General features: G+C 44.7%; 1 protein-coding gene across 14 annotated transcripts in view; it reads left to right on the top strand.

Annotated features, from left to right (window-relative positions):
- The window catches only part of SRGAP2 (SLIT-ROBO Rho GTPase activating protein 2), a 249,014-nt gene that overhangs the window by 210,485 nt on the left and 12,695 nt on the right, over nt 1-25,834 (top strand). For all 14 annotated transcript variants that reach the window (XR_012432328.1, XR_012432330.1, XR_012432329.1 and 11 more), the window contains 6 exons: nt 4,305-4,365; nt 11,151-11,228; nt 12,159-12,293; nt 14,168-14,273; nt 20,245-20,469; nt 24,545-24,624. Coding sequence is in view for 10 of the 14 variants with exons in the window: in XM_065540897.2 (XP_065396969.1) it covers nt 4,305-4,365; nt 11,151-11,228; nt 12,159-12,293; nt 14,168-14,273; nt 20,245-20,469; nt 24,545-24,624 (685 nt within the window). In the remaining 4 variants the exon portion in view is untranslated. The remainder of the gene's footprint in view (nt 1-4,304; nt 4,366-11,150; nt 11,229-12,158; nt 12,294-14,167; nt 14,274-20,244; nt 20,470-24,544; nt 24,625-25,834) is intronic.

Consider the following 25,834-nt stretch of genomic DNA (forward strand, 5'->3'; position numbering starts at 1 on the left):
CCCAGGCTGGACTGTAGTGGTGCGATCTCAGCTCACTGCAACCTCTGCCTCCCCGATTCAAGCGATTCTCGTGCCTTGAAAATCCCAAGTAGCTGGGATTACAGGCATGCGCCACAACACCTGGCTAATTTTTGTATTTTTAGTAGAGACAGGGTTTCTCCATGTTGGTCTCGAACTCCTGACCTCAGGTGAACCGCCTGCCTCAGCCTCCCAAAGTGCTGGGATTACAGGTGTGAACCACTGTGCCCTGCCCAACCTCACTTCTTTTTTCTTTTTTCTTTTTTTTTTTTTTGTGATGGAGTTTCGCTCTTGTTGCCCAGGCTGGGTTACAATGGCACAATCTTGGCTCACTGCAACCTCCACCTCCCGGGTTTAAACAATTCTCCTGCCTCAGCCTCCCAAGTAGCTGGGATTACAGGCACCTGCTGCCGTACCCAGCTAATTTTTGTATTTTCAGTAGAGACAAGGTTTTACCATGTTGGCCAGGCTGGTCTTGAACTCCTGACCTCAGGTGATCCGCCCACCTCAGTCTCCGAAAGTGCTAGGATTGCAGGCATGAGCCACCTCACCTGGCCCAACCTCCCCTCTTAACCCCGCATTCCCCGCTACCCTTCCCAGTCTCTGGAAACCATCGTTCTACTCTCTGCCTTCATGCAATCAACTTTTTTAGCTCATGCATACAAGTGAGAATATGCAGTATTTATCTTTCTGTGCCTGACTTATTTTACTTAACACAATGTCCTCCAGTTCCATCTATGTTGCTGCAAGTGACAGAATTTTATTCTTTTTTATGACTGAATAATATTTTATTGTGTGTATATACCACATTTTACCCATTCATCCATTGATGGACACTTATGCTGCTACCATATCTTGGCTATTATGAATAATGCCACAATAAACGTGAGAGTACAGTTATACTGATACTTCAATATACTGATTTCTTTTCTTTTGGATATATAACCAGCAATGGGCCTGCTGGATCATATGGTAGATCTATTTTTAGTTTCTCAAGGAGCTTCCATACTGTTTTCCGTGGTGGCTGTACTAATTTATATTCCTGCCAGCAGTGTACAAGCATTCCCTTTTCTCTGCATCCTTACCAGCATTTGTTATTTTTTGGCTTTTTGATAATTGCCATTTTAATTGGGACGAGATTATTTAAAAATTTACATTTCTCATGATTAGTGACATTGAGCATTTTTTCACATACCTGTTGGCCATGTGTATGTCTTCTTTTGAGAATGCCTATTCAAACCATTTGCCCATTTTTAAATCAGATAGTTTATTTTTTTGCTATTGAGTTGTTTGAGTTCCTTATATATTCTGGTTATTAATCCCTTATCAGATGGATAGTTTGCAAATATTTTCTCCCATTCTTTAGGTTGTCTCTTCACTCTGTTAATCATTTCCTTTACTATGCAAAAGCTTTGTAGCTTGAGATAATCCCATTTGTCTATTTTTGCTTTTGTTGCCTATGCTTTTGAGGTCTTACTCAAAAAATCTTTGCTCAGACCAGTATCCTTGAAGCATTGCCCCAGTGGTTTTTTTTAGTCATTTCATAGTTCAGGTCTTACATTTAAGTCTTTAATCCATTTTGATTTGTTTTTCTATATGGTGAGAGATAGGGCTCTAGTTTCATTCTTCTGCTGCTATTATGTATAAATGAGAAATGTAATAACAGAAGTCTGTAAACATAAAAAGACTTCCCCCAAATTGAGCTTTTTTTGGCATTTTTATAGTGGAACCCAGTTTCTTCCTTAGAATAAGGAAGAGAAGACAAGGATTCTTCCCCTGAGATCACGCTAGCCTAACTGGCCAGTCAGTGATGCTGACAAGAGGGCAGACGCTGGCTGCTATAGTTGGAAAGCTGGAGGAAACAGATGGGTTTAGGGGTCATGAAGATGAGCATTTGGGTCGCTGAGACCATCCTGACACCAGCTCCACCTTGGCATATACAGTACTCCCTTTGGCATCATCTCTGGTTCCCAGAAAGCTTGAGAGCTAGAGGCTAAGTCAGCTCTTCTCTCAGCCTGACTTCTTTGTGAGACCCAGCTGCTTGCCTAATAGTGGCCAAACCCTATGGCTACAGTAGCAAATTCAGAGCCAGGGGAGGGATCCACGCAAACCTGTCAAACAGGCAGAAGCTACACAGAGCCATCCCACTTGACAGTCCAGTCTCTGTCCTGAACATCTAAAGCCCTTTCTAGTGAAGTTCGGGCCCCTCTCCCTGATCTCTTTCTTCCTCACAGCTGAATTATTGTACATTCAGCTGCATTATAAAACCCTACTGGTTTAGGCCAGGTACCATGGTTCATACCTGTAATCCCAGCGCTTTGGGAGGCTAAGGCAGGAGGATTACTTGAGGCTAGGAGTTTGAGACCATCCTGGGCAACACAGCGAGACCCTCTGAAAAAATAAAAATGTGCTGGGTGTGGTGTGGGTACTTGTAGTTCCAGCTACTCAGGAGGCTGAGGCGGGAAGATCACTTGAGACTATTTGCTCAACGTTACATTGAGCTATGATCACATCACTGTACTCCAGCCTAGGCTACAGAGGGAACCCCTGTCTCTAAAAATAATAAAATCGTTTAAAATATAAAATAAAACCCTACTAGTTTTGAGTAATACTTGGTATGTACACCTGGAATGTTTGCTGAACTGCTAGGGTGCAGTATGGATAGTGGTAAAGTGTTAGGTCTCCGAGGGAGATTGCCTGGGTTTGAATCCTGGTTTTGCCACTTGCCAGCTATGTGACCACAGCAGCTACTTAACCTCACTAAGCCTTCATTTCTTCATTTTTCTTTTCTTTTTCTTTTTTGAGACAGGGTCCCGCTCTATCACCCAGGCTGGAGTGCAGTGGCTTCATCTTGGCTCACTGCAACCTCTGTCCTCTGGGATCAAGCAGTCCTCCCACCTCAGCCTCCCAAGTAGCTGGGACCACAGGTGTGCAACACCACGCCAGGCTATTTTTAGTAGAGACAGAGTCTGTTGCCCAGGCTGGTCTCACACTCCTGATCTCAAGTGATCTACTGGCCTCGGCCTCCCAAAGTGCTGGGATTACAGGTGTGAGCCACCGCACCTGGCCTCACTTTTTCATTTTAATGAGTATAATAATAATAATATGTACTCCATAGGATTGTTACCAGCACCAGTCCATCTAAAAGACTTAGTACATGGTCTCACACCTCTTTAAATTCCTCTATAAATGGTAGGCACTAATGTTCATGTGCTAATAGGAAATATTACTCTCCTTGCCTCCAGTCCCCTCCCCAGTCTGTAGAAGGCAAATTGAGGCCCAAAAAAGTTCAGTGACATGAGCCAGATTGTGAAGCAAAACAACAGAGCAAAGATTGACATCTGGGAGGCCTGCTTCTTTGCTTAGTACCTGTTAGTCCCCACTATTTAGAGGTAGTTTTTCTTTTCTTTCTTACCTTTATACCAAACAAACCGTCTTTCTGAAGCTCCCATTGGTTCATTCTGCTACCTTCAACTGAGAATAATTGAGCACCTCTTATGTGAGAGCATCATGGCCAACCCTGGACACCCAGGAATTGACATAGAATCTGCCCTTGTGAAGTTTGAGCTGTAGTGGTGACAAGTGCCAACAAATATTCACATCCACACATTGGAGTCACAGTCAGGGTTAAGGAGAACATGCCCCCAGCAGGAGCAGCTCAGGCAAAGCCACGAGGCGAAGGAGGACTTTGCAGAACAGAAACGTGGCCAGCATGACTGTAGCAGAAGCCAGGGGAAAGAACAAGCAGTGGAACTGGAGGCACAGGCAGGATTCCTGGCATGCAAGGCTGTGTAAGAGAGTAATGAGAGGTCTTTGAAAGAGTTTAAATAATTAAATGTGCACTTTTAAAGATTACCTAATCACTATGTGAAGGAAGAGAAATGCGGGTCAGAAGGTGGCAAGGATGGGAATTGAGGTATTGGTGGATTGAACTAGGTTGGTGGCAGTTGAGATAGAGAGAAGCAAATGGATTTGAGAGATATTTAGAAGGCAGACATGACAGAATGTATTGATTAATTAGGTGGTGGAGAAGGTGGTGAGAAACTGGTTTGGGATAAAAGATGATCAGTTTTATTTAGGACATGCTGACTTTAAGGCATCTGTGTAGCATTCTCTGTAGGTAGTTGTATTTTTGTGCTCTGGAACTTGGAGGACAGGCCAGGTGCTTCTTTGTAGACCGGCCACTGATCCACTAAGACAGTTCTGCACGATTTGGCCCATTTTCTCTGACCCTGGGCTATCCCTGTTTGAAGATTCTAATGTTGTGTTTCCCTTTGGCTTTTCAGGACTCCAGCCAGGCAATTCCTCTGGTGGTGGAAAGCTGTATCCGGTTTATCAGCAGACACGGTAAGCAGGATGACAGCCTCGTCCATATTTGTGCAAAGATTGGGAAGAACTTCCAGGAATTCTTTGTAGAGTAAGAATAGAGATTGACTTCCCATCCTGACATTCTCAGAAAAGGAATAAGTTCTTATTTGTCCACATAACTTTTGCGACCTCAGAATAGCCACACCTGGACATTGAAAGAAAGGCACCATGTATTTTGACGCAAAATGCCTCAGCCACTTATCACACAGCGTTTTTTTAGCTTGAGAGTAAGTTTGAAATTGCAGCTGTTATGTAAATACAGCTGCTATTACGTGGTAACAGTAGTTTCACCATTACTCACAGTCTTTGCAAGTGTGGGTATCTCCCACTGTACAGCCTGACCATTTTGTCACTTTCTGTACCAGACTAGTTTGAAAACATCTCCTTTCCCAATGTTGCAGTGATTCCTTATAATCAATTTTTGTTCTGGTTTGGTCTTGCTGGATACAGCATGGCCAAGAGCTGAGTTAGTAGCTGGTCTTAAAGCTGTATCCAACTTTTGAGAATCTGCAGAGGCAGGCTGCTTCTCAACCTAGGTGAAATCATACTCTCTTCTACTTGGATGAAGCTGAATCTTATAAACACCATTCCCCACCAGCTACTGGTCTCATTGGACGGAATTTAGCGATGGAAATAATTGCCAGAGAATTGATTTCCCAAGGATTAGAGTGTTTAGAAAGGACAGAACTAGTGCTATGAAAATTTCTAGGAACTGGGCATGAGAAATTGTTTTTAGATGCTGTTCTTTCTGTGATAGGAAAAGGGGCAGAGTGACCTTTCTGGAGCTAAGGAGGTAGATAAAATATTGCTTATCTAAATTCAGAGGCAGCTATTCTCTCTCCCTCTCCTTGCCTTTTTCTCTCCCTATAAACTGGGGCATTGCTCAGGTTCGTTTTTGGGATAGTAATTATTATAGCATGGTTACAATTGATCTCATTCTAATCAGCTATAATTTTTAAATCTTATCCCTATTCATTTAAAGTAACAGCATTGTATATCAGTATTGAACAGTCAACAAATTTATCAAGTCCCTGATCAATGCTGGGTACCATGCATTGCCATGTAGGAAAGCAGAAACAGGAATAATATACTGTTCCTGTCTTTAAGTGGTTTTATTTTGCAGTTGGGAGAAATAAGTAAGCAAGTGATAAGTTAAATAAAAAGAGATAAGCTGTGGTAATTCAGAATAGGAGTATAAGAAATTTCACAAGATAGTAATGATTAATAGTCAAACAGTTTGCAAAGGTAAGTCCAAACTGAGTTCAGGGGAGGATGAATTATTTGTGCCTAAGGGACAATAGGAGAAAGAAAGTCTGAGCCACTGCTCATTCAGCATACATTCATTCATTCAACAAATACATATTGGTTGCTTATTATATCCCAACAAAAAGATCCTGCCTTCATGAACCTTACATTTCACTGACAGGTGGATAAGCAAATGACCAATTGATCAGCCAGTAAATACAATATGTCAGGTATTGGTGAATGTCTTGAAGATAAGTAAAGCAAGGTGAGGGGATGGAGAAGGAAGAGGGGACACTGTTTGAAGCTGGTTCAGAGAAAAGACTTCTGCTAAAGTGACATTAGGGCAGAGTTGTGAGGGAGTAAGCCTTGTGGTATCTGGGGAAGAGTATCTTGGGGAGCGGGAACAAGTGCAGAGAACCTTGCCACATGCAGGAAGCCAGCGTAACTGGAGCAGAGTGAGTGAAGAAGAAAGCGGCAGGAGATGAAGCTGGAAGCCAGACTCTTAGGGCTTAATGTGCTAGGATTGGATTTTATTCTGAGGGAGATGGGAAGCCACTGGAGAATTTTGAACAGGGAGTCATCTTTTTAAAGGATCCTTGGCTGCTCTCTGGAGATAAGACTGTAAGAAGGAGACAGGAAGCAACTGCAGTAGCCTGAGGAAGACATAATGGTGGCCTAGACCAGGGTGTTAGCCGTGGTATTTGCTGAAAAGTGGACAGGTTCCAGATATTGTGGCGTGAATGTACCTGTTTCTACCCATTACAGGCACAGTGCATGAGGAGACAAAAATTTAGCACATTACTGTGGTGAGGCTCTGGGGAAACAGGCACATTTATATGTTGCTGATGGGAATGCAAACTGATACAACTCTTTTGGAAGGGAATTTGGCAGTATCTAACAAAACTTCATATGCACTTACGATCCAGCAGATTCTAGGAATTCTAGGAATTTACCGTGAAGTTACATCTCCAGCAATACAAAAATGCATGCGCACAAGGTTATTTGTGACAGCATTGTTTGTAATTGCAAAATACTAGAAAGAACCTAAATGCCCATACATAGAGGAGTGGTTGAAAAAATTATGGGACATTCATTCAGTGGAGTACTATACAAGAATGGGGAAGATTTACATGAACTGATATGGAGAGATTCCCAGGATATGTTGTTAAGTGAAAAAAACAAAATGTGAAAGAGTCTGTATCGTGTAGAATACCACAGATGCTCCTCGGCCTCTGATGGGGTTACATACAGATAAACCCATAAAAAGTTGAAAATGTACTCAATATACCTAACCTAGGGAACATCAGAGCTTAGCCTAGCCTGCCTTAAGTATACTCAGAACACTTACATTGGCCTACAGTTGTGCAAAATCATCTGGCAACACTATATACTGTAGAGTACAGGTTGTTTACCTTGGTAATCACTTGGCTGACTGGGAGCTGTGGCTCTCTGTTGCTGCCCAGCATTATAAGAGAATATCATACTACATTTTGCTAGCCCAAGAGAAGATCAACATTGGAAGTATTTCTCCTGAATGCGTATCATTTTTGTACCATCATAAAGTCAAGAAATCGTAAGTCAAACTATTATAAGTCAGGGACTCTACATATAGATATTCTTTTGCATTTCATTACCTTTTATGTAAGAGAGAAGAAGATACAAGAATATCCATGTATCTTCTCATTTCTGCAAAAAGAAATGCAGGAAGGATGAATCTAGGAACTAATATTTAATTGGCTACCTATAGGGGATGGATAGAAAAGAGGTGAAAAGAATGGGGCAATGGGAAATGGTAAGGAGTGGCGTTTCTCTTACCTTAGTGTAGTTTTGACTTTTAGAACAACGTTAGTGTTTCCTGTACTCAAAAGATAAATAAGCCGGGCGCAGTGGCTCACACCTGTAATCCAGGCACGTTGGGAGGCTGAGGTGGGCAGATCACTTGAGGCCAGGAGTTTAAGACCAGCCTGGCCAACATGGCGAAACCCTGTCTCTACTAAAAATACAAAAATATTAGCTGGGTGTGGTGTTGGGCACCTGTAATCCCATCTACTCGGGAGGCTGAGGCCCGAGAATCACTCAAACCCAGGAGGTGGAGGTTGTGATGAGATCACGCCACTGCTCTCCAGCCTGAGTGATAGGGTAAGACCCTGTCTCAAATAAATAAATAAATAAATAAATAAATAAAGGCAGTGTGTGGGTACAACCCAAAATGGAATGCAGACAGTAACATATAAACCTAACTGTATTACAAGTGAATAACATAACCACAATGAAGAGAATAAGGAAAAAAATAACCTAAGTAATTTGTCTTGACTATAATATAAATCTAAAGATAAAAAGATCTCTAAACAAATATTTTACAGTAATTAGTAGTTTTTTTATCACACAGATATGGATTAGCAATTCTAAAAGTATTTTATATATATTCTAGGATCAAGCAAATAAATATATTGTGGATTTTTAAAAAATTGAGCACATAGTAGCTGCTCAAAAAACATCTGTTCCACTAAATTGATTTTTCCCAAATAGGGACCTAAGGTATTCATGAACTCCCTAAAAAACCACGGTAAAAATTTTTGTGTGTAGGCATTTAATGAGGATAGAGCTCATAACCTGTGTCAGTCTTGAAAGAGTCTGTGGCCCACTGAATGCTGGGGATTTTCACATCCTAACTATCCTCAAATCCCTTGGGAGGTAGACATTATAGTCCCCATTATATAGATGAGAAAGCTCAGTGGTGGGTGAGGGTGATTCAGGAAGGCTTAAAGGAAGAGAACGGATTTGAGGAACAATTGAAACTGAATCATGATGGGGAAAAAAAAACATTTTCATGAGGAAGGGAGCAACGTAACGTGAACATGAGATGGCTGCTATAGAAATCATTTCAGGAATTCTCCAGGAGAACAACTTTTGGCAGTGGTTGGATTCCGTGCACAATGGAAGGTTTTGTGCCATTTCCAAATAACTTATCCAAGTCTGATGAGTTTTATACTTTCATGTTCGTGTGAACTGAGAAAAAATTTGAAAGATCATGGATGTGTCACTTTGGTTATGCAAGGATTCACCTGCAGTATAATAAAAAGCCAACTGGTTTTTCTCTTTACTTTCTGGAAACCAGCCACTTATTAATGTTTCTGCTTCCAGAATCTAGAGATTCTGTCTGTTGAGCAAGAACACATAGTAGTCCCTCCAAAACATAAGTTCTCAAGAGGAAACAGAGACCAGACCTAAAGAGAGCTCTGTGTGTTCCAGGCCTGCTGCCTGATTTCCAATGAGCTCTCCTCTCATTTCTTCTTGTCCTGGACCCCCAGGCCAAGGCTACTTTTCCTTGGTGTTCTAACCTACCAAAAAGTAACCAAAAAGATGATGACACTGTTTCAGGAATTTGTTCAATGGCTTCACCAACTAGAACATAGTGAGTAGCCCGGTTTCCGAGATGACATTTGCTTATACCATGTTGTGACGTGTGGCTGTTTCTCTCAAAGCACTTGTTGTTTACATACTATATTTAAACAACATTATCTGGCTTTTACATCGCATTTGTAACTAGTATTATAGTCCTATTACACTGGTACTAATGAGGTTTTAACGTTGCCTGCCACTCTGTGAGGAATATTCTGGAGATTCCTTTACAGGAGCAGACAATTTAAGGCCTATTACAAGCCAGGTGACTACATTTCCTCTGCTTACTTCTTAATGTTGTTTCAGTTGGATTCAGAATCTGTCCTGGCCTATGTGGTTTACCTCCAGAGGTCTAGCTGATAGAATTCATCTGCTTTAGAGATAAAAGCAGATGAGGCACAAGAGGGTTTCTTAACTGAAGAAACCCTCTAACGGTGGGCAAAATGGAGCATTAGTCTATTTTGTTTTCCTAAAATAAAACTTGAGATTTCTCCAGCATGTCAAGGTTTTTGAAGGATTGTGCCATAACAGAGGGATTTTTGACAAAATGCTTAAGATTGATACCCAGGGATCCTGAGAAAAGCTGAGCGGTCCTGATGCAATCAGAGATGCTAGTCTAGTCCAACCCCTGGGGCTGGCACTGATGACACACTTGCTGGATTTCTCACCGGTTTTGCAGTTGTGTGTGTGGTGCTGTCTGTAAGTCATGTCCATGCTCAGACTGACCAATGTGGTTCCCAACCTCTGCACTTGCACTCCAATAGGCTCCACAAGCCTGGTGTTGAAGACTGAGTATGATTGCAGCCACAAGGCCTGAGTTTGAGTCCTGGCCCTGGTTCTTACTTCCTGTATAACTTAAGGCTGGCTGTCACTCATCAGTCTCCTCATCCAGAGAATGAGATTGTTGCCAACCTTTACCTTGTTGTGACATTATTATTGTGAGCACCAAGTAATTTGTTTGTGTGAAAGCATTGATTAGCAGCAGTTACTATGCCAGCATTTTTTTTTTCATGATTTGTTTTTCTCCTCTAATAAAACCAAGAAGTTCTTGTGCACATTATCGTAGTATAACATTCATGCATGTTTGTCTTTAGAGTAAAGCTGTAGTCAGGAACCAGTGCCTAGCACAATGTCTGGCAATACTATCCGTTGACTGATCACTTAATAGCAAGCTTGTTCAACCTGTGGCCCATGGGCTGCAGCACAAATTCGTAAACTTTCTTATAATATTACGGGATTTTGGGGGGATTTTTTCTTTCTCATCAGCTATCGTTAGAGTATTTTCTCTGTGGCCCAAGACAGTTTTTCTTCCAATGTGGTCCAGGGAAGCCAAAAGATTGGACATTCCTGACTTATAGTTTCATGTCCACTCTTTTTCGTAAGTATTGAAAGCATTGCCCCCTTGAACAATCAAACCATGTTAAAACAGCTAAAGCAATATTATAATCTCAGACCTTATGAAACTCTTGATGAGAACTAATGCCTTGACCCATTTCCCATTCTTTTTTTTTTTTTTTTCTTTGATATAGGGTCCACTCTGTCATGCAGGCTGGAGGGCAGTGTATGATCATAGCTCATTGTAGCCTCTAACTGCCAAGTTCAAGTGAACCTCCTACCTCAGCCTCTTGAGTAGCTGGGACTACAGGCATGCTACAAGTACTGTGCCTGGCTACTTTCAAACATTTTTTAGAGACAGGGTCTCATTATGTTGCCCAGGCTAGTCTCAAACTCGCGGCCTCAAGCAGTCCTCCTGCCTCAGCTTCCTGAGTATATTTTTCTATTCTTGACCCTAGATGATTTTTAAAAAGTACCAATGGGTCACTTCCTTGCTTTACAGATGGGAACAGAGAGGCAAAGACAAGGAAAGGAATCTGCCTCATAGTCGCCCTGGAGTCAGAGGAGTCTCTAACTTGGTGCTTTCTAATGAAAACGAATGCCTAGAAATTATTCCAGTGACTTTTCCAACATCCTTGCACATGTTTTTCTCCTTTGGCCTAAAGAAGAGAGACAGCGTGCTTAAACACACACTGGTTGGGGGAGACAGGTATTCAGCTAAGCTTACCACTGTGCTTGTGAATTTGCTTTTTCTTCTTGATCACTTTTCTGTGTATCGCCAGGACTACAGCATGAAGGAATTTTCCGGGTGTCAGGATCCCAGGTGGAAGTGAATGACATCAAAAACGCCTTTGAGAGAGGTAAGGAAACAGTCTTGAAGATAAAACCAAATATTTGCCAGCCCCCTGGGGTATTGGCTCCACCCTTTCTTCCCTAAGAGGTTCCCAGAGGTCAGGAAGCCAGCTTACCTGTCTCTTCAGAGGGTACCTGCTCTCTTGTACACATTCCCCTGTAGATATGCAGGGAAATACCAGGGCACATCCCAGTTTCCTTCTTCCTTCACAGCCCTACCCATCCTGCCTCTTTCATGCCGATGATCTGCCAAAACCCAAGAAGTTAACTATGATATCTGGGCGGTTTATGGCTTCATCTGGAACCCTTGGTGGCAGTTAATATCAAGGCTAATGCGCTTGTTCATTGTAGCCCATTTATTATTTTGTGGGCTATTAAGGTAATGGGCAAGCTTTGGCAATTTCCGTCACTGTAATGGATATATATAGTTTCAATTTGAGGTTGGCCCTATCATTAAATCTAATTACATCTGATATGAAATTTTCCATGGGGAGCTCTGGCATGATTGTTCTGTAAGTAGGTGTTCTTGTTTGCAGGCCAGGAGACGTGAGAGCCAGTCTCAGGAGCTGGCCTCCTTGGCCTCATTTTTCTCCCCTCAGGAGCTCAGTCCCAGCCTGGTTTCATGATTCTTGTGAGAGACAGTTGCTGTGTCCCATCCTCAGCCCATAGGGACCATGTCCCTGAGCCAGGCTGGCACAAGAGAGTTTATATTGATGGACTCGTCTGCCGTGCTTTCATCCTGGAGCCCCTGAAATGGAACAGTCTTTGCTTTATCTGTTCCCTGGTCTGTCCCACTCATGGCCACCATGCTGAGCAGAAAGCTGATGGATTGGGACCAGGACATACATGGTTCACCCCCTCCCCACCGCCTCTGTTTGTCCTGTGTGTTTTTGCCTCTCTCACTCTCTTTCCTTTTTGCGGGGGTTGCTTATCCTCAGGAGAGGACCCCCTGGCCGGGGACCAGAACGACCATGACATGGATTCCATAGCTGGTGTCCTGAAGCTTTACTTCCGGGGGCTGGAACACCCTCTCTTCCCCAAGGACATCTTTCATGACCTGATGGCCTGCGTCAGTAAGTACGATTCTGGCTTCAGATTGGCTTCTGGGGCACAGCACCGGTAGCAGGAGATAAAAAGTTTCCACAGGGTCTGTGTGTTCTCATAAGCTTTTCAATAAAGTTTTTCTTTTCCCCAGTGAAATTTCTCCTCATCCTCACTCCTTCATCCCCTGGTGGGAGGGGAGCGAGGAAAGACTTTTCAGTAAGAATCTAGGACCCTCAAGTCAGGACTCCTGGCTTTTTTTTTTTCTTCTGATTCATCTCTGGGCTTTATCTTCTTTTAGTAAAGTACCTTTACTTTCAATTATGTATTTGAAGCTTATACATCAGTGCTTGTGCTTTTCATGGTACAAGGGGGAAAAGCATAAGCGTTGCAAATATTTCATGCTTGTTGCATTAAACAAGACGTGGCTTACCTGCTAAATGTATTAATATGTGTTCTAGGAACAAAAGCCCTCTGCACATTTAAAAGTAGTAATAGGATATTTTCCCAAAGAGAAAGATATATTCTCTGCTTTATCCTCTTAGGAGTTCTCTGCCTCTAACTCTAAAATTTGGGTCTTGAAAAGCTATTCCTAGCCATTTGGTTTAGCTTGTGGTACTGGAACACCCTCTCATTTGTTTGCCAGGGAAAACAATCAATGGAAACTTGGATTAATACAGGTCAGCCTGGAAGCAGGCCCTGTCTGAGTGATGGCTGCAGAGGCTGGAGGGAGTGGTGCCTTTGAATGGAGAAAAGATCCTTCTTCCTAGGTTGACCAGATCTTCATACCTACTGAGTTTCCAGTTTCACTCAGTATCTGCCCTGAGTACTTGTCCCTCTCTGTTATCCTGAGAAATTTCCAGGGCATTTGGGAAGCTGGCTCTCTGGTTGGTTTGTTGACTTCTGTTTATGGGTGTCTAGTGGAAGTGAGTTATATGGGTGATTAAGAATGTGATTCCCTTGGGTCATGTCTTTGTGTCTTTTTCCGACTGGGCCTAGGTGAAGTATCTTAAGCTGAACTGGGATTGCCAAGATAGTAAAGATAGTTCAAGATCCCTTGGCTGCCCAGTCCTTCCCTGGAGATACACTCTTCCTCCTAATCCAGTACTTCCCATCTCTTTTTCATATAAAGGCACCCATAGAAAATGGCAGTGTTTACATGGCACACTGTGGAAGTGAGAGGCTGCCTATGATGGAGGACCTGTAATTGACCTGTAATTAACCTCTCCACAGCGCAAGAAAGCCTTTCAGGTCTCCTTCCCCATATCACTACAAACCCAGGGGCCTGCTGCCTCTTGCCTCAGACCACTTTTTACTCATTTGTAATGCAGATAAGGGAGGGGGAAGATAAGCCACACTTGTCAGAGGATGAGATGGCACGTGTGGAGTGAGCAGGACAGACTTGCACAGCCTGTCTTCCCACCAAGATGTAGGCCCCCTGAGGCTTTGTGTTGAGCAGTTATAGCAGGTTAGCGGCAGCTCTCTCTCTGTGGTTGTTTGAATAAGAGGGTGGTAGATGCTGTGGGGAACATTTCTAACCCCATTCCCTGTGCCCAAATCCAAATCCAAACTTGTTATTAATAACAAAATTACAACAACCCTAGTTCAGTTTAATTTTAATAATGTGTAATAATGAGTTTGGATTTGGATTTGGCATAGTTCCCCATGCCCAAGAAGTATACACTACATCCTGCAATGGCAAATGCCTAGAGCCCAGCAAGTGCCCTCTTCTAACAGCCCTACCCCAAGGAGCAACAGGGATGACTTCCTGTCACTGCACCAGTGCTGTGTGTGGGCTTGATCTGATGCTGTCCGTGTTGCCCCTGCTGGTAGTAGGTACTTCTGATCATTACTTCCTGGGATCCCAGTCATAGTGGAGGATAACACATGGCTTTCTTCTTTTCAGCAATGGACAACCTGCAGGAGAGAGCTCTGCACATCCGGAAAGTCCTGCTGGTCCTGCCCAAAACCACTCTGATCATCATGAGATACCTCTTTGCCTTCCTCAATCAGTGAGTAACCTTCCCAGTGAACAGCCGGATCAGGCTTTGGCTTGGGCTACTGGAAGTTCCTCTATGGACCTATGCCTATTCACCCAACCCAACAAAATATTTATTGAGCACCTACTGTGTGCTAGCCACAGTGCTAGACTTATTTAATACATTGTTAAATAAAAGATGAAAGCCTTGATGTCATTTAGCTCCTGTTCCAGGGAAGGAAACAGACAATAACAGATATATCAGGTGGAATAAGTGCTTAGAAGAAAAATAAAAGAGTAAAGAAACGGGGGAGAGTGCAGGGGTCTGAATGAAAGGAGGGAGAAGCACTGTAGTTGAGGTGGACAGCAGAGACCTGTCTGAGAAGACAGTGTACAAGCAGCAACCCAGAGGAGGGGAAAGTGTGCCATGGGGCCATTTAAAACCCCAGAGTCATGGTAGTAGCAAGTTTGGATTTAGATTTGGGAAGCAATTAGAATTTTTTTTTTTTTTTTTTTTTGAGACAAAGTCTCGCTCCATCTCCAGACTGGAGTACAGTAGAGTGATCTTGGCTCGCTGCAACCTCCGCCTCTTGGGTTCAAGCGATTCTGCCTCAGCCTCCTGAGTAGCTGGGACCACAGGCGTGTGCCACCATGCCCAGCTAACTTTTGTATTTTTAGTAGACACGGGGTTTCACCATGTTGGCCAGGATGGTCTTGATCTCTTGACCTCGTGATCCACCCACCTCAGCCTCCCAAAGTGCTGGGATTACAGGCATGAGCCACCATGCCTGGCATGTTATTACCTGATTTGTGTATTTTATTTTTTTTTAACCTGCCAACTGCTTTGTGGAGAAGTTACTGGAAAGGGTCGTGAAGAGAAACAGGGAGACCCTATTCCGAGGTTACCGTCTGGTCTGGCCAGAGGTGTTAGTGGCTTAGTCTGGAGACTAGTGAAAACGGGTCAGGTTTGTGATACATTTTGAGCATAGCATTAACAGGATTTGCCCATGGATTATACATAGAATATGAAGAGAGAAATCCTAAATTGTTGGCATGAGCGACAGGGACATAGGGAGGTTGTTTATGGAGTTGGAGAAGACAAGGTGTGGAGAAAGGGATCAAGACAATGTGTTGATGTGGTAATGGTCATTTGAGGCACTTGTGAGATGTCCAAATGGAGATTTTGAACAATTGGACCTAGGAATCCAACCCTAAGGGAGAAACCAGGAGTGGAGCTGCCAATGCGGGAGTTACCCATGTACTGGTGGTATTTAACTAATCACCCAGGGAACAGATGTGGCTACAACAAAGGTCTGAGGAGCAGAGGGACGGTGGGCATTGATGGGGCATTTCTTGTCCAAGCAGCATGTCCTTGTGTGAAGCAAGCTTTGGAGTCCCCACATGACAGGAAAGGCACCAAGCAAGGACGTGATTCTTCCCCTCTGAGGCACCTCTGTCTTTTCACTTTGCTTTTGCTGCAGTTTGGCCCTCAACAGCCTAGACCAAAGGTTATACATGGGCACCCTGAGAGCCAGATAAAGCCAAAAATGTGTTCCCTTCAGGTGTCTATTGTGTCTTGAAAACAATGAAATCGTGCTTACATTTGGGGAAATTTCACTTTTTAAAGACACAGATTTCTACCTTCTTTTGAAAAATTATTAGATCTGGCGATACTGACTCTGCAGTCCCTGGTGGCAGCAATTCCCTGTGGAGTAAGGGCTGTGCCCCCTCGATGGGGCAGGCACTCCCCAATTCACCACAACCCCCAGCCCTCCCCGTTGCCCCCCAGTCCCAAGGCTGAATTCAGTTGCTATTTATCATCACTCTTGCTTTGTGGTTTTCATAGAGAACAAAAATGTTTCTCTGGATCCATGAATCTATCAAAGTGGGGGAAACAAAAGGTAAACCAAGGGGCCAAGGTGTTTTCGCATATATTTCTTTGTGAAAATGAAGAGCCTTCCTACAAAGTTAGTCTCTGCTTAAAAGGAGTACAACTTTAGAGACCATTTCATAAGTGTCAGCTTGCTTCCAAGTTCGTGGTCAACCTGGCCTTCTAGGTATTTGGGTTAGTGGCCCCAGCTTGAGACCTTTTCTGGGGCACCCACACTATCATGTAGCCCCCTTGCTGGCCCTGCAGAGCTACAGAGGGTCCTTGTTCCCCAGCATCTCTTCGACATGGTTGTGTCTGCTCCATTCATCGGCCAGGCCCTGACTCAGCACCACCACTGCCTTTGGATTGAACACCCCAGTGAGTCACACAGCGTGTTCATGTGCAGCCTGGAAACTCTGCTAATTACTTTCGAGTTAGTCCCTTCAAGGCTACCAGTCATTGTCTCCCCTCGGAGACCAATACCTGCCCTCAACATGAGCCTAGTCTGTGCCCCTAGAGCGAGGAGCATGAGCTAGGTGAGCAAATGGTGATGAGGGGAAAACAGGGAGGGCTGGGGGACTGTGTGTGAAAGTACAATGGGGAGAAACAATAGAATAAGCATCCATGCAGAGTTGCTGCTTTCAGAGATGGCAGTCACTATTGAAGACAGCATAGGAATTGCACCAATTCAAATTAATTCATTTTGTTTTGCTTTTATTGGGGTTTTTTCCTGATTGAAACGAGATCGATTTGCTCATCAAAGTGTTAACATTTTAAAAATGCAGCATTAATAATGAAAGTGTTTTCTAAAATAATAAATAGAATGCAGGACACAAATGATAAAGCAGACCACCTCCACAGGAAGACAACAGCCGACAGGTGTGCACTTCCAGACAGAGATAGCAGTAATTGGCAGGTAGCTCCCGATGCAGACTCTGCCTGATGGCCCAGACCATCAGGACCCTTTTTCTTCATTGCTGTGAGTCCTGGATGTATGTGTACTTTATTTCTGGCTATGGTTTGTTCTTGGATTGGACACAACACTGTCAATCTCAAGGAACCAAAAAAACTAATATCTCAGTTTCTGTGGGTCTGGAATCCAAGTATAGCTTAGCAGGGGCCCTCTGGAGAGGTAATTGCATATCATAAAAGAGTTAAAAATCCAGAACAGTGCATGCTAAAAAGTAAGTTTCCCACACTAATCCTGGTGCCCCCAAAAAGCCTCTGTTCCTAACCACAATGCTGAACCTTTTTATGAAGCATAAAAGATGACTTCAAATCAATTAGGAGAATTCACTAATAATATGAACTGAAACTGTAGAAATACAGTAGAACTCTTTGAGGACATAACATGAGTGGATATAAGTCGACACCAAAAATTTTAAAGCAGGGAGTTGTTACTAATGTTATCCATTTTAGATATTTATTTTTGTTGTTGTTGTTTGTTTGTTTTTGAGATGGAGTTTTGCTCTTGTCCCCCAAGCTGGAGTGCAATGGCGCAATCTCTGCTCGTGGCAACCTCTGCCTCCCGGGTTCAAGCAATTCTCCTGCCTCAGTCTCCTGAGTAGCTGGGATTACGGGCACACACCACCAAGCCCGACTAATTTTTTTGTATTTTTAGTAGAGACAGGGTTTCTCCATGTTGGCCAACCTGGTCTCAAACTCCTGACCTCAGATGATCCACCTGCCTCGGCCTCCCAAAGTGCTGGGATTACAGGCGTGAGCCTGTAATTACACCATGCCTGGCCTAGATATTTCTTTAAAAATAAAAATCCAGTTTTTTATACTCTTACACTAGACACAGCCTGCAGGGACTTCAAAGATTGTTAACACCATGACATTTTACACAAAACTGTGTGCATTTATATGTGCACATATATGAATTTTTCTGGGGAGAGAATCCCTAGTTTTTGTCAAGTTATTGAAGGAACTTGTGTCCCCTAAATAGTTAAGAACCACTGCTTTAGGCCGGGCGCAGTAGCTCACACCTGTAATCCCAGCACGTTGGGAGTTCAAGGTGGGTGGATCACCTGAGGTCAGGAGTTTGAGACCAGCCTGGCCAACATGGCGAAACCCTCTCTCTACTAAAAATACAAAAATTAGCCAGGCGCAGTGGCACACGCTGAGGCAGGAGAATCACTTGAACCTGGGAGTCGGAGGCTGCAGTGAGCCAAGATCGTGCCACCGCACTCCAGCCTGGCGACAGAGTGAGACTCTGTCTCAAAAAAAAAAAAAAAAAAACAAAAAACAAAATCCCACTGCTTCAGCCCCTAAACTTAGAACCACTGTATATTGGAAAAGAAAAATGGATTTTGGTCTATATTTTGATGGGAGTAAGAAAATAGACCTAGATTCATGAGATCACAGTCCACGAAGATGTGTCTCCTCTTCAAGCTCCTGGTCATTGTAGCCACCTATGAATTGAACAGTCCTTACCTTAGCAGGCTTCCCAACGTTTTTCATCTTTCACAGAGCTTTGACTCAGGACTCTCAGGACTAGAGTTTGTTTCCCTTTGACCACCAGGCTTCCCAGACACTACTGGTTTTCTTTTATGTTACCAAAACATTGTCAGATCACTCTAAAGGATCAAGGCCTTCCTCCTCTTTGTCCCTCCATGACACCAGGAACTGGCCAGGCTTGGATTAGCTACACCTTAAGACTGTGGCACCTCACGCCTCAGTTGTGCGCACTGAGGTTACCAAGGTAATTATTGCTCCTGTCTCTCCCCAGTTTTAATTTGACTAGGAAATAGACTTAGAAACTTCCCCCAGTCTTTTCTAAATCTCTGCTCTCTTTGAACTCAGGATCCAGGGAAGGATTATACACTTTTAAGAACTCCTGTGAAGCAGTCCAATGAAATTTGTAACCTCCCCCATTGCTGGCCTCTCCTGCATTTGATTCTAGGCTCTAGAAGCAGTGATTCCCAACCCTTTCTTCCCATCACGTCCATAATACCGCTCTTCAAGTCCTTCAGTGATTCACAAATGGACAGGGGCTACATCTCCAGGAGGGGAGAGAACCATTGAGTCAGAGGAAATGGACTTTGTAATATGAGACTGGATGAGGGGTACACTACAGAAACTAAACTCTGCAATCAGTTCTGAAGAACAGCTACTCAGATGGAGACAGCTGAGTCTCAGGCCTCTAGTTTCCCAACAGAGGACCTTTGGTTCCTTCTCAGAATCAAATCCTGCCGATGCCCATACGGGAGACTCCTCAGCAGAGCTCACAACTCTGCAGACTGTGTTGGGGAGGTATCCAGAGCTGGCCCAGCCCTCAATGCCTGGATGGGCAAGACCCAATGGGACTCATCAGGTGCAATGGCTCATTGAAGACCTTGGGTCCTTGGCCAAGGTTGGAGGTGTGGCTGGAACAGCTGCTGGCTGAGAAGGGGAGAGTTCCCAGAATAAATAAATACCCGAGAATGAAGTCAGCCTGCATCCAGAGGAAGCCCAAGCAGAAGCCAAATGGCATGCTGACCTTTTCCTGAATAAATCCTGAATGTAATAATATAGAAGGAGATTATGAACATGAAAAACAGTTGCATTCGCTGTTCTAGGAAGAAATTCACTGGCTTGGTGGAATACAACAGCTAATCAGTTGGCTATTTTTTAGTAAGTCTAGAGGCTAGAAGGGAATATCCCTAATAATTTGATTATTTTGTTATGCAAGAAGGTACACAATGCACAGTGCCTGTGCCTCTGACCATATCTTTAGCAGGGCAGCCTGAGGGTCCCTATCTGCCCTGGCAGCTTAGTGTGTTGGTGTGTAGGAGCCATATTCAGCTCTGCAGAGTGACATGTTCTCAAGGTCATGTGGCTTTTTGTAGATAAGATCTGAAGATAGGGATGAGGATGGGGTGGTAAGTAGAATTTGAAATGGGAGCTGGAAAGAGAGAATGGGTCAGAGCTGCAAATTAGCTACCTCTAGTTTGCTTTTCCTGAACTCCTGAATGACCATTCTGGTGGTTACTCTTCTCCCCAGCTTACTTTCTGGAAAGCCTCTGACACTCAGAAAGGCAGGTGGCAATTTGTGGACCTTCTGCTTTTGCTCTTGGCAGCGCCTCCTGTGATTGTGTTTTCTGGGCATTCATGCGAGAGCTTTCCAGCTTACCCCCTTTCCCTTCTCCTCCAGTTTATCACAGTTCAGTGAAGAGAACATGATGGACCCCTACAACCTCGCCATCTGCTTCGGGCCCTCGCTGATGTCAGTGCCGGAGGGCCACGACCAGGTGTCCTGCCAAGCCCACGTGAATGAGCTGATCAAAACCATCATCATCCAGCATGAGAACATCTTCCCAAGCCCCAGGGAGCTGGAGGGCCCTGTCTACAGCAGAGGAGGAAGCATGGAGGATTACTGGTAGGGGGCTTGGGACGGGAGGAGGGGAGGGATTCACTAGCACACACTGGCATGGGAGCCAGATGGCCACACGAAAACCAAAGGGAAACACCCAGATCCTCCCAACTCCTCACTCCCAGGCTGCCAGGGTCTGGGGATGGTATAGGCAGCCCCCACCTCAGCCCCACCCACAGACTAAATGCCACTTCTTGCCACCTCCCTTTTTGATGAGTTCTGAGTGGCAAGGGACTATTTTGAAAGATACTGACAACATTAATTGTGATACTAATCTCTAAGAAAGGACTTTTTATAAAGTTGCATCTTTATTAATCAACAGTGTCTCTTGGGCTTCTACTCTGCTCTGTATTGTGAGAAAAACCATCCTGGGTCCCAGGGAATTGCCTTCTTATTGGGAAGAGTTTAGATAAAAGGCATATATTCCTGACTGAGTTTGGTAAGCTGGCACTTCAGAATGATTTTAGAAATTTGTGAAGAGAAAGAAGGGTCAGCCTTGTTTTTGGCAGGTTAGGGATGGTCCTCCCCTGAAGCAGCATTCCATTCTGTGGGGCCAGGTTTTCCATGACCTAGCTTCGGAACAGAGATCTAAAAGGAATCCCTGGGATATATCTTTGCTAGACCCCTCTGTTAGACAAAGAACAAATCACTATTTCCATTTTATGGATGAAGTCGCTGCAACCCAGAAAGCCCAGTGACAGTATTTTAGGCCACTCTAGTGATGGGAATTTAACCCCAATCTCATCTCTTAGTACAGGATACAGTCCGTTACCCCATGCCACCTGCCATGGTACCATTTACAGTGTCATTTTTTTACTAAACACAAAGACAACTGCCTCTCTCTTTTAATCCCTAATGTCCCTACCTCCCCCCTCCTCCTCCCCCTCCCTTCTTCCCCTAAATAGTGTTTCAGCCTGAGCTGAAAGCACAAGCCAGCCCAAATCGGATTCCGTCTGAATTCAACATCTGGAACCAATTCGGCCAGCCCCATTGCTATCGACTGAGGTAGGGGAGGACAGGGGAGGTTGTTTACTTAATGAGAGGCCAGTTGGGCCACACTTCTCCCTGACCCCCACAGAACATCCTCTTGCCCAAAGAGTGAAGAACGTGGCATTTGTGTTCTGTGAACATAGTAATATCAGTGACATCCCTGGGTTCATCCCTCTCTGCTGTACTGCAGATTTCAGTGTCTGGGTCCAAGCTGGAGGAACCTATGCTGGCCAGCTGGGAGAGAAAGCTTTTTGTCACCGACAGATGGTTGGTGGTGACTGGGGAGGTTGTTGGTCACTTTAGGTCTCAACCTACTGGATGATGAGCTCCAGGGAGCTGTCCTTGTGCATGTGACTTAGAGCTTTGGTTTTTCCCCTTGCATGAGTGGTGGAAAGCTGTAGAATAGCATTTCCTTCCTTCTAAAATCAGGCAGAACCTCCGCCCTCACTTTTCAAACATCAAACCACTGCAGGCTGTGTTCCAGTGCCCAGGGCACAGAGATCCCTACAGCCCTGGCCCCTGAGTCCCAGCCCAGTGGGACAGAGTCCTGGAGGGGTGTGGCTCACGGGCACAGACAGGCGGGTGCCTTCCTCTAGTTTCCTCCAAGTTCTTCTCCCAACCTACCCACCTGTTTCTTGTGCACTCAACATTTATTAGCAGCCTCTGGAAAAACCACAGGATTAGTCAGGGAATATTACTACCACAGACTGGGTGGGAGGCCAGAAGCACCTGAGGAACAAGAGTCGGCGACCTTGGGTTGAGAGGGACCTGTGAAACCACTGGATTCACACCCACCTGGAAGGTTCATGGCCTCTCCTCTCCCTTCTTTGGGAAGTGAGAGAAGTGCCAGCCCTGGGAGCTAAGGCGGTGAAGGAGGTGAGTGAGGGTGGTAGAAGGGGAGATAGAGCACTGAGAAGAGAATGGAGAATGGTCAGGAGACCCAAACAGCCACGGAAAGGAGAGCACCAGGCCACATGGCCTCCCCACAGCTGTGGAGAGGAGAGACAAATCCATTTCACCACGCTTTCCGGTCCTGAAACTGGAACCCAATTTTCTAGGACTACCTGTTGGGTGGCATGGTGGGCTGCTCCTGAGACCTCAGGTATTTTTGGGCCTGGGTGGGTGCACAAGGGCAAAGGCTGGGGATGAGGTGTGTTTCGAGAGAAGCATAGGATTTTAGGGCTAGAAGAGACCTCAGAAAGCATCCTCTTGCCTTTCTCATAAAGCAGTGGTTTTCCAAGTGAGGTCCCTGGACCAACAGCGTCTGTGTCACAAAGGACTGGTTAGAAATGCACATTATTTGGCTCCACGAAGACCCAGGGACACAGAAACTCTGAGGGTGGGGCAGTGTTTTTTAACAAGCCTTCCATGGCTCCCTGAAGTTTAGAACTATTGCCTTACTGGCTGGCCATGTAAATAAACTTGAAGCCCTGAGGGAAGTTTGCCTTTGAACCTCTCCCCCGCCACCCCTAGCACCTCACGGGTTTCCAGAACATCACAAAATTCATCAGATTCATCAGATGGTTTTTAGCCCTAGAAAACAGTGAGAAATTGTGCCTACATTTTTTGACAAAGAGGAATCTCCATTTATATTCTTCTAGAATGTTCTCTGGAGCCTGGGAAACCTCCTTAGAAGTGACTTGCTCTACACAGGACGAGTTCTGAACTGGTCACCCAGTCTGTGAGGAACTTCCCAGGAGTGTAGGATCCATCTCATGGGGAAAGAGGCTGGAGGGTTCCAAGGTGGAAACTGTGCGGCCAGGCTGCCGGGCTGAACGGGTGATGGTGCTTTCACACAACTGCCTGGAAAGCCTCACCTGTTACTGCCTACTACCAGAGGAAGAACTTTAGAAATGAACAGTTTCTGTACTTTTCAGGAAGTAAGAACTTCCTGGTGCCCATCCTCATGAATTCTGAAGTCCACGAGCCAGGAGATCAGGAATAGAAATGACTTTCCTAGTAACCTGCCTATCCTTTCTCGATTCCTTACACTGGATTTTTTTTTTTTTTTTTTTAAAGACAAGATCTTGCTCTGTCACCCAGGCCAGAGTGCAGTGGCACGATCATGGCTCACTGCAGCCTCGACCTCCCAGACTCAAGCAATCCTCCCACCTCAGCCTCCAGAGTAGCTAGAACCACAGCATGCACACTGACTTTTTTTTTTTCTTCTTTTTTTGTAGAGACAGGATCTCACTAAGTTGCCCAGACTGGTCCCAAACTCCTAGACTCAAATGATCCTCCCAAAGTGGTGGGATTACAAGCGTGAGCCACTGTGCCTGACCTACCCTGAATGATTTTAAATTTCATGAATTATTTCAAGAACTTGACCCAGCTTCTATCCACTGCCCTCTAGTCCATAGCAAACTCCTGTCCTCTAGCCCACAGCAGATTCTTCCTCCCCTACTTTTGTTTCCCACCCACTCCTATGACTCGCCTTCCACTTTTTCACCAGTTCACAGTCTAAACTACAAAGCAACCTAGAGGCACCAACCAAAATGAGAAAGAAGGGAAGCAAGTACTATTTATTAAGCACCCGCTCTGTGCCAAACTTGTTACTAAATTACTTTATTAAGTCCTCACACAGCTGAGGATATAGATCATTATCTTCAGTTTATAGATGAAGCAGCTGAGGCTTAAGGGGATTAAGTAACTTGCCCAGGATCACACAGCTACCAAGTATCAGAGCTGGTTTTTGGATCCAGTTTTATCTGATGCCGAAGCCCAGTGTTTCCCTTCCACCCTGCTTCCCCCTTGAAAACCAGGAATGAATTCACGTAGAGAATCAGCCCTTGAGGAGTTGAGTTGTTCTCTATTTTCTAAAGAATTTAGCTTATACCTTCGAAAGGGCTTCCCTTTGTCTTGAGATATTCTAAGTTCCAAGTAGTCTCAAGTGGTTTTTGTAGCAGGAGCTAGACTGGAAAAACTCTAGAGCTTTGTATTTCATTATAAGCATTTGTCTATTGTGTGTAGTTAGAATATAGACAGAGTAAGATGGATTCAGTGCCCTTGCGCCAGGGAGGCTGTATGAAGGGGAAGAGGAGAATTTTATAAGCAAATGTTAATGTCCCGGTCCCTCTTGCTTCTGTTGCAGTGATAGCCCTCATGGAGAGACTACCTCGGTTGAAGACTCAACCCAGGATGTGACTGCAGAGCACCACACGAGTGATGACGGTATGAGGCCCTGCTTCCTGGTCAGTGGGGATGCCAGGGGTGAAGCAGAAGGAAGTGATTATATATCCTGTGCATCTAATGAACCTGTATGCCCAGTGGTCCCCTGAGGACAGGCAGTGAGCTCCCTGTCTCAATTTCATTCTCTTCCTTCCTTGGAGAGATAGCCCACCTTCTCAAATAGAATTGCTCTGTATTAAACCAGAGGTGAAGAACTAGGCCTTCCATAGCCCTTCAGCCTTCTTGCCCCACCTCCCAGCTCCTTGTCTGGCCTGAGTGCAGCATGATGTTGGTGCCTTATAGCCTAGACTCCTGCCAGACAGCAGGAGAACAAAGTGAAGGAAATTTCATTTGAAAAACAGTAAGCAATTGGGTGTGGTGGCTCACGCCTGTAATCCCAACACTGGAAGGCCCAGGAGGGAGGATCACTTGAGTTCAAGAATTCAAGACCAGCCTGGGCAACATAGCCAGACCCTGTCTCTTAAAAAAAAAAAAAAAAAAAAAATAGTCTGGCATGGTGGTGTGCAGCATCCCTGTAGTGCCAGCTACTTGGGAGGCTGATGTAGGAAGATCCCTTAAGCCCAGGAGTTCAAGGCTGCAACAGGCTATGATTGTGCTACAGTATTCCAGCCTGGGTGAGACAGTGAGACCCTGTCTCAAAAAAAAAAAAAAAAGAAACAGTAAGCCTGGGGTGCGAAATAGCAGAGCTGAGTGCCCTGAACCCAACAGAAGCAAGCCAGAGAGAGTGGGAATGAGGATGTAGAAACCACATGCTTTCACACCTACCGACTGGAAAAACTGACCCTTTCCAAAGTACAGACATGCGAGTGCCGAGCAGCCTGGTGGGCGTGCATCAAGGGGAGGAATGCTCAGCTGTCATCCTCAGGCCCCTCAGCAGTGCCCATGCTTTGTGAGGGTCTGTCCAGCCAGCACATTTCCCCTGCTTCCAACAGCTCCACACCTCCATTTCTGGATCACATGGGCTCTGGAAGTCTCAGCAGCTGACAAGGGGCCTCAGAATTTTCTGGGCACAAGAATGAAATGGCACAGTCTGTGGAGCTTTCCCTGTTCCTGCCTTGCTGGGAATTCTGCAATTCTTGGCCAGCTTTTAAAGGAGAAAAAAAAATAGGACTGCTTATTTAGATCCTGATGTCGTAAGGATCCATATGATCATTTGCTACATTCGAGGAGGGGAGTAGGTGAACTAGGAAAA

Source organism: Macaca fascicularis, chromosome 1 (genome assembly GCF_037993035.2).
Source record: "Macaca fascicularis isolate 582-1 chromosome 1, T2T-MFA8v1.1".
In the NCBI taxonomy this organism is placed as follows: Eukaryota; Metazoa; Chordata; class Mammalia; order Primates; family Cercopithecidae; genus Macaca; species Macaca fascicularis.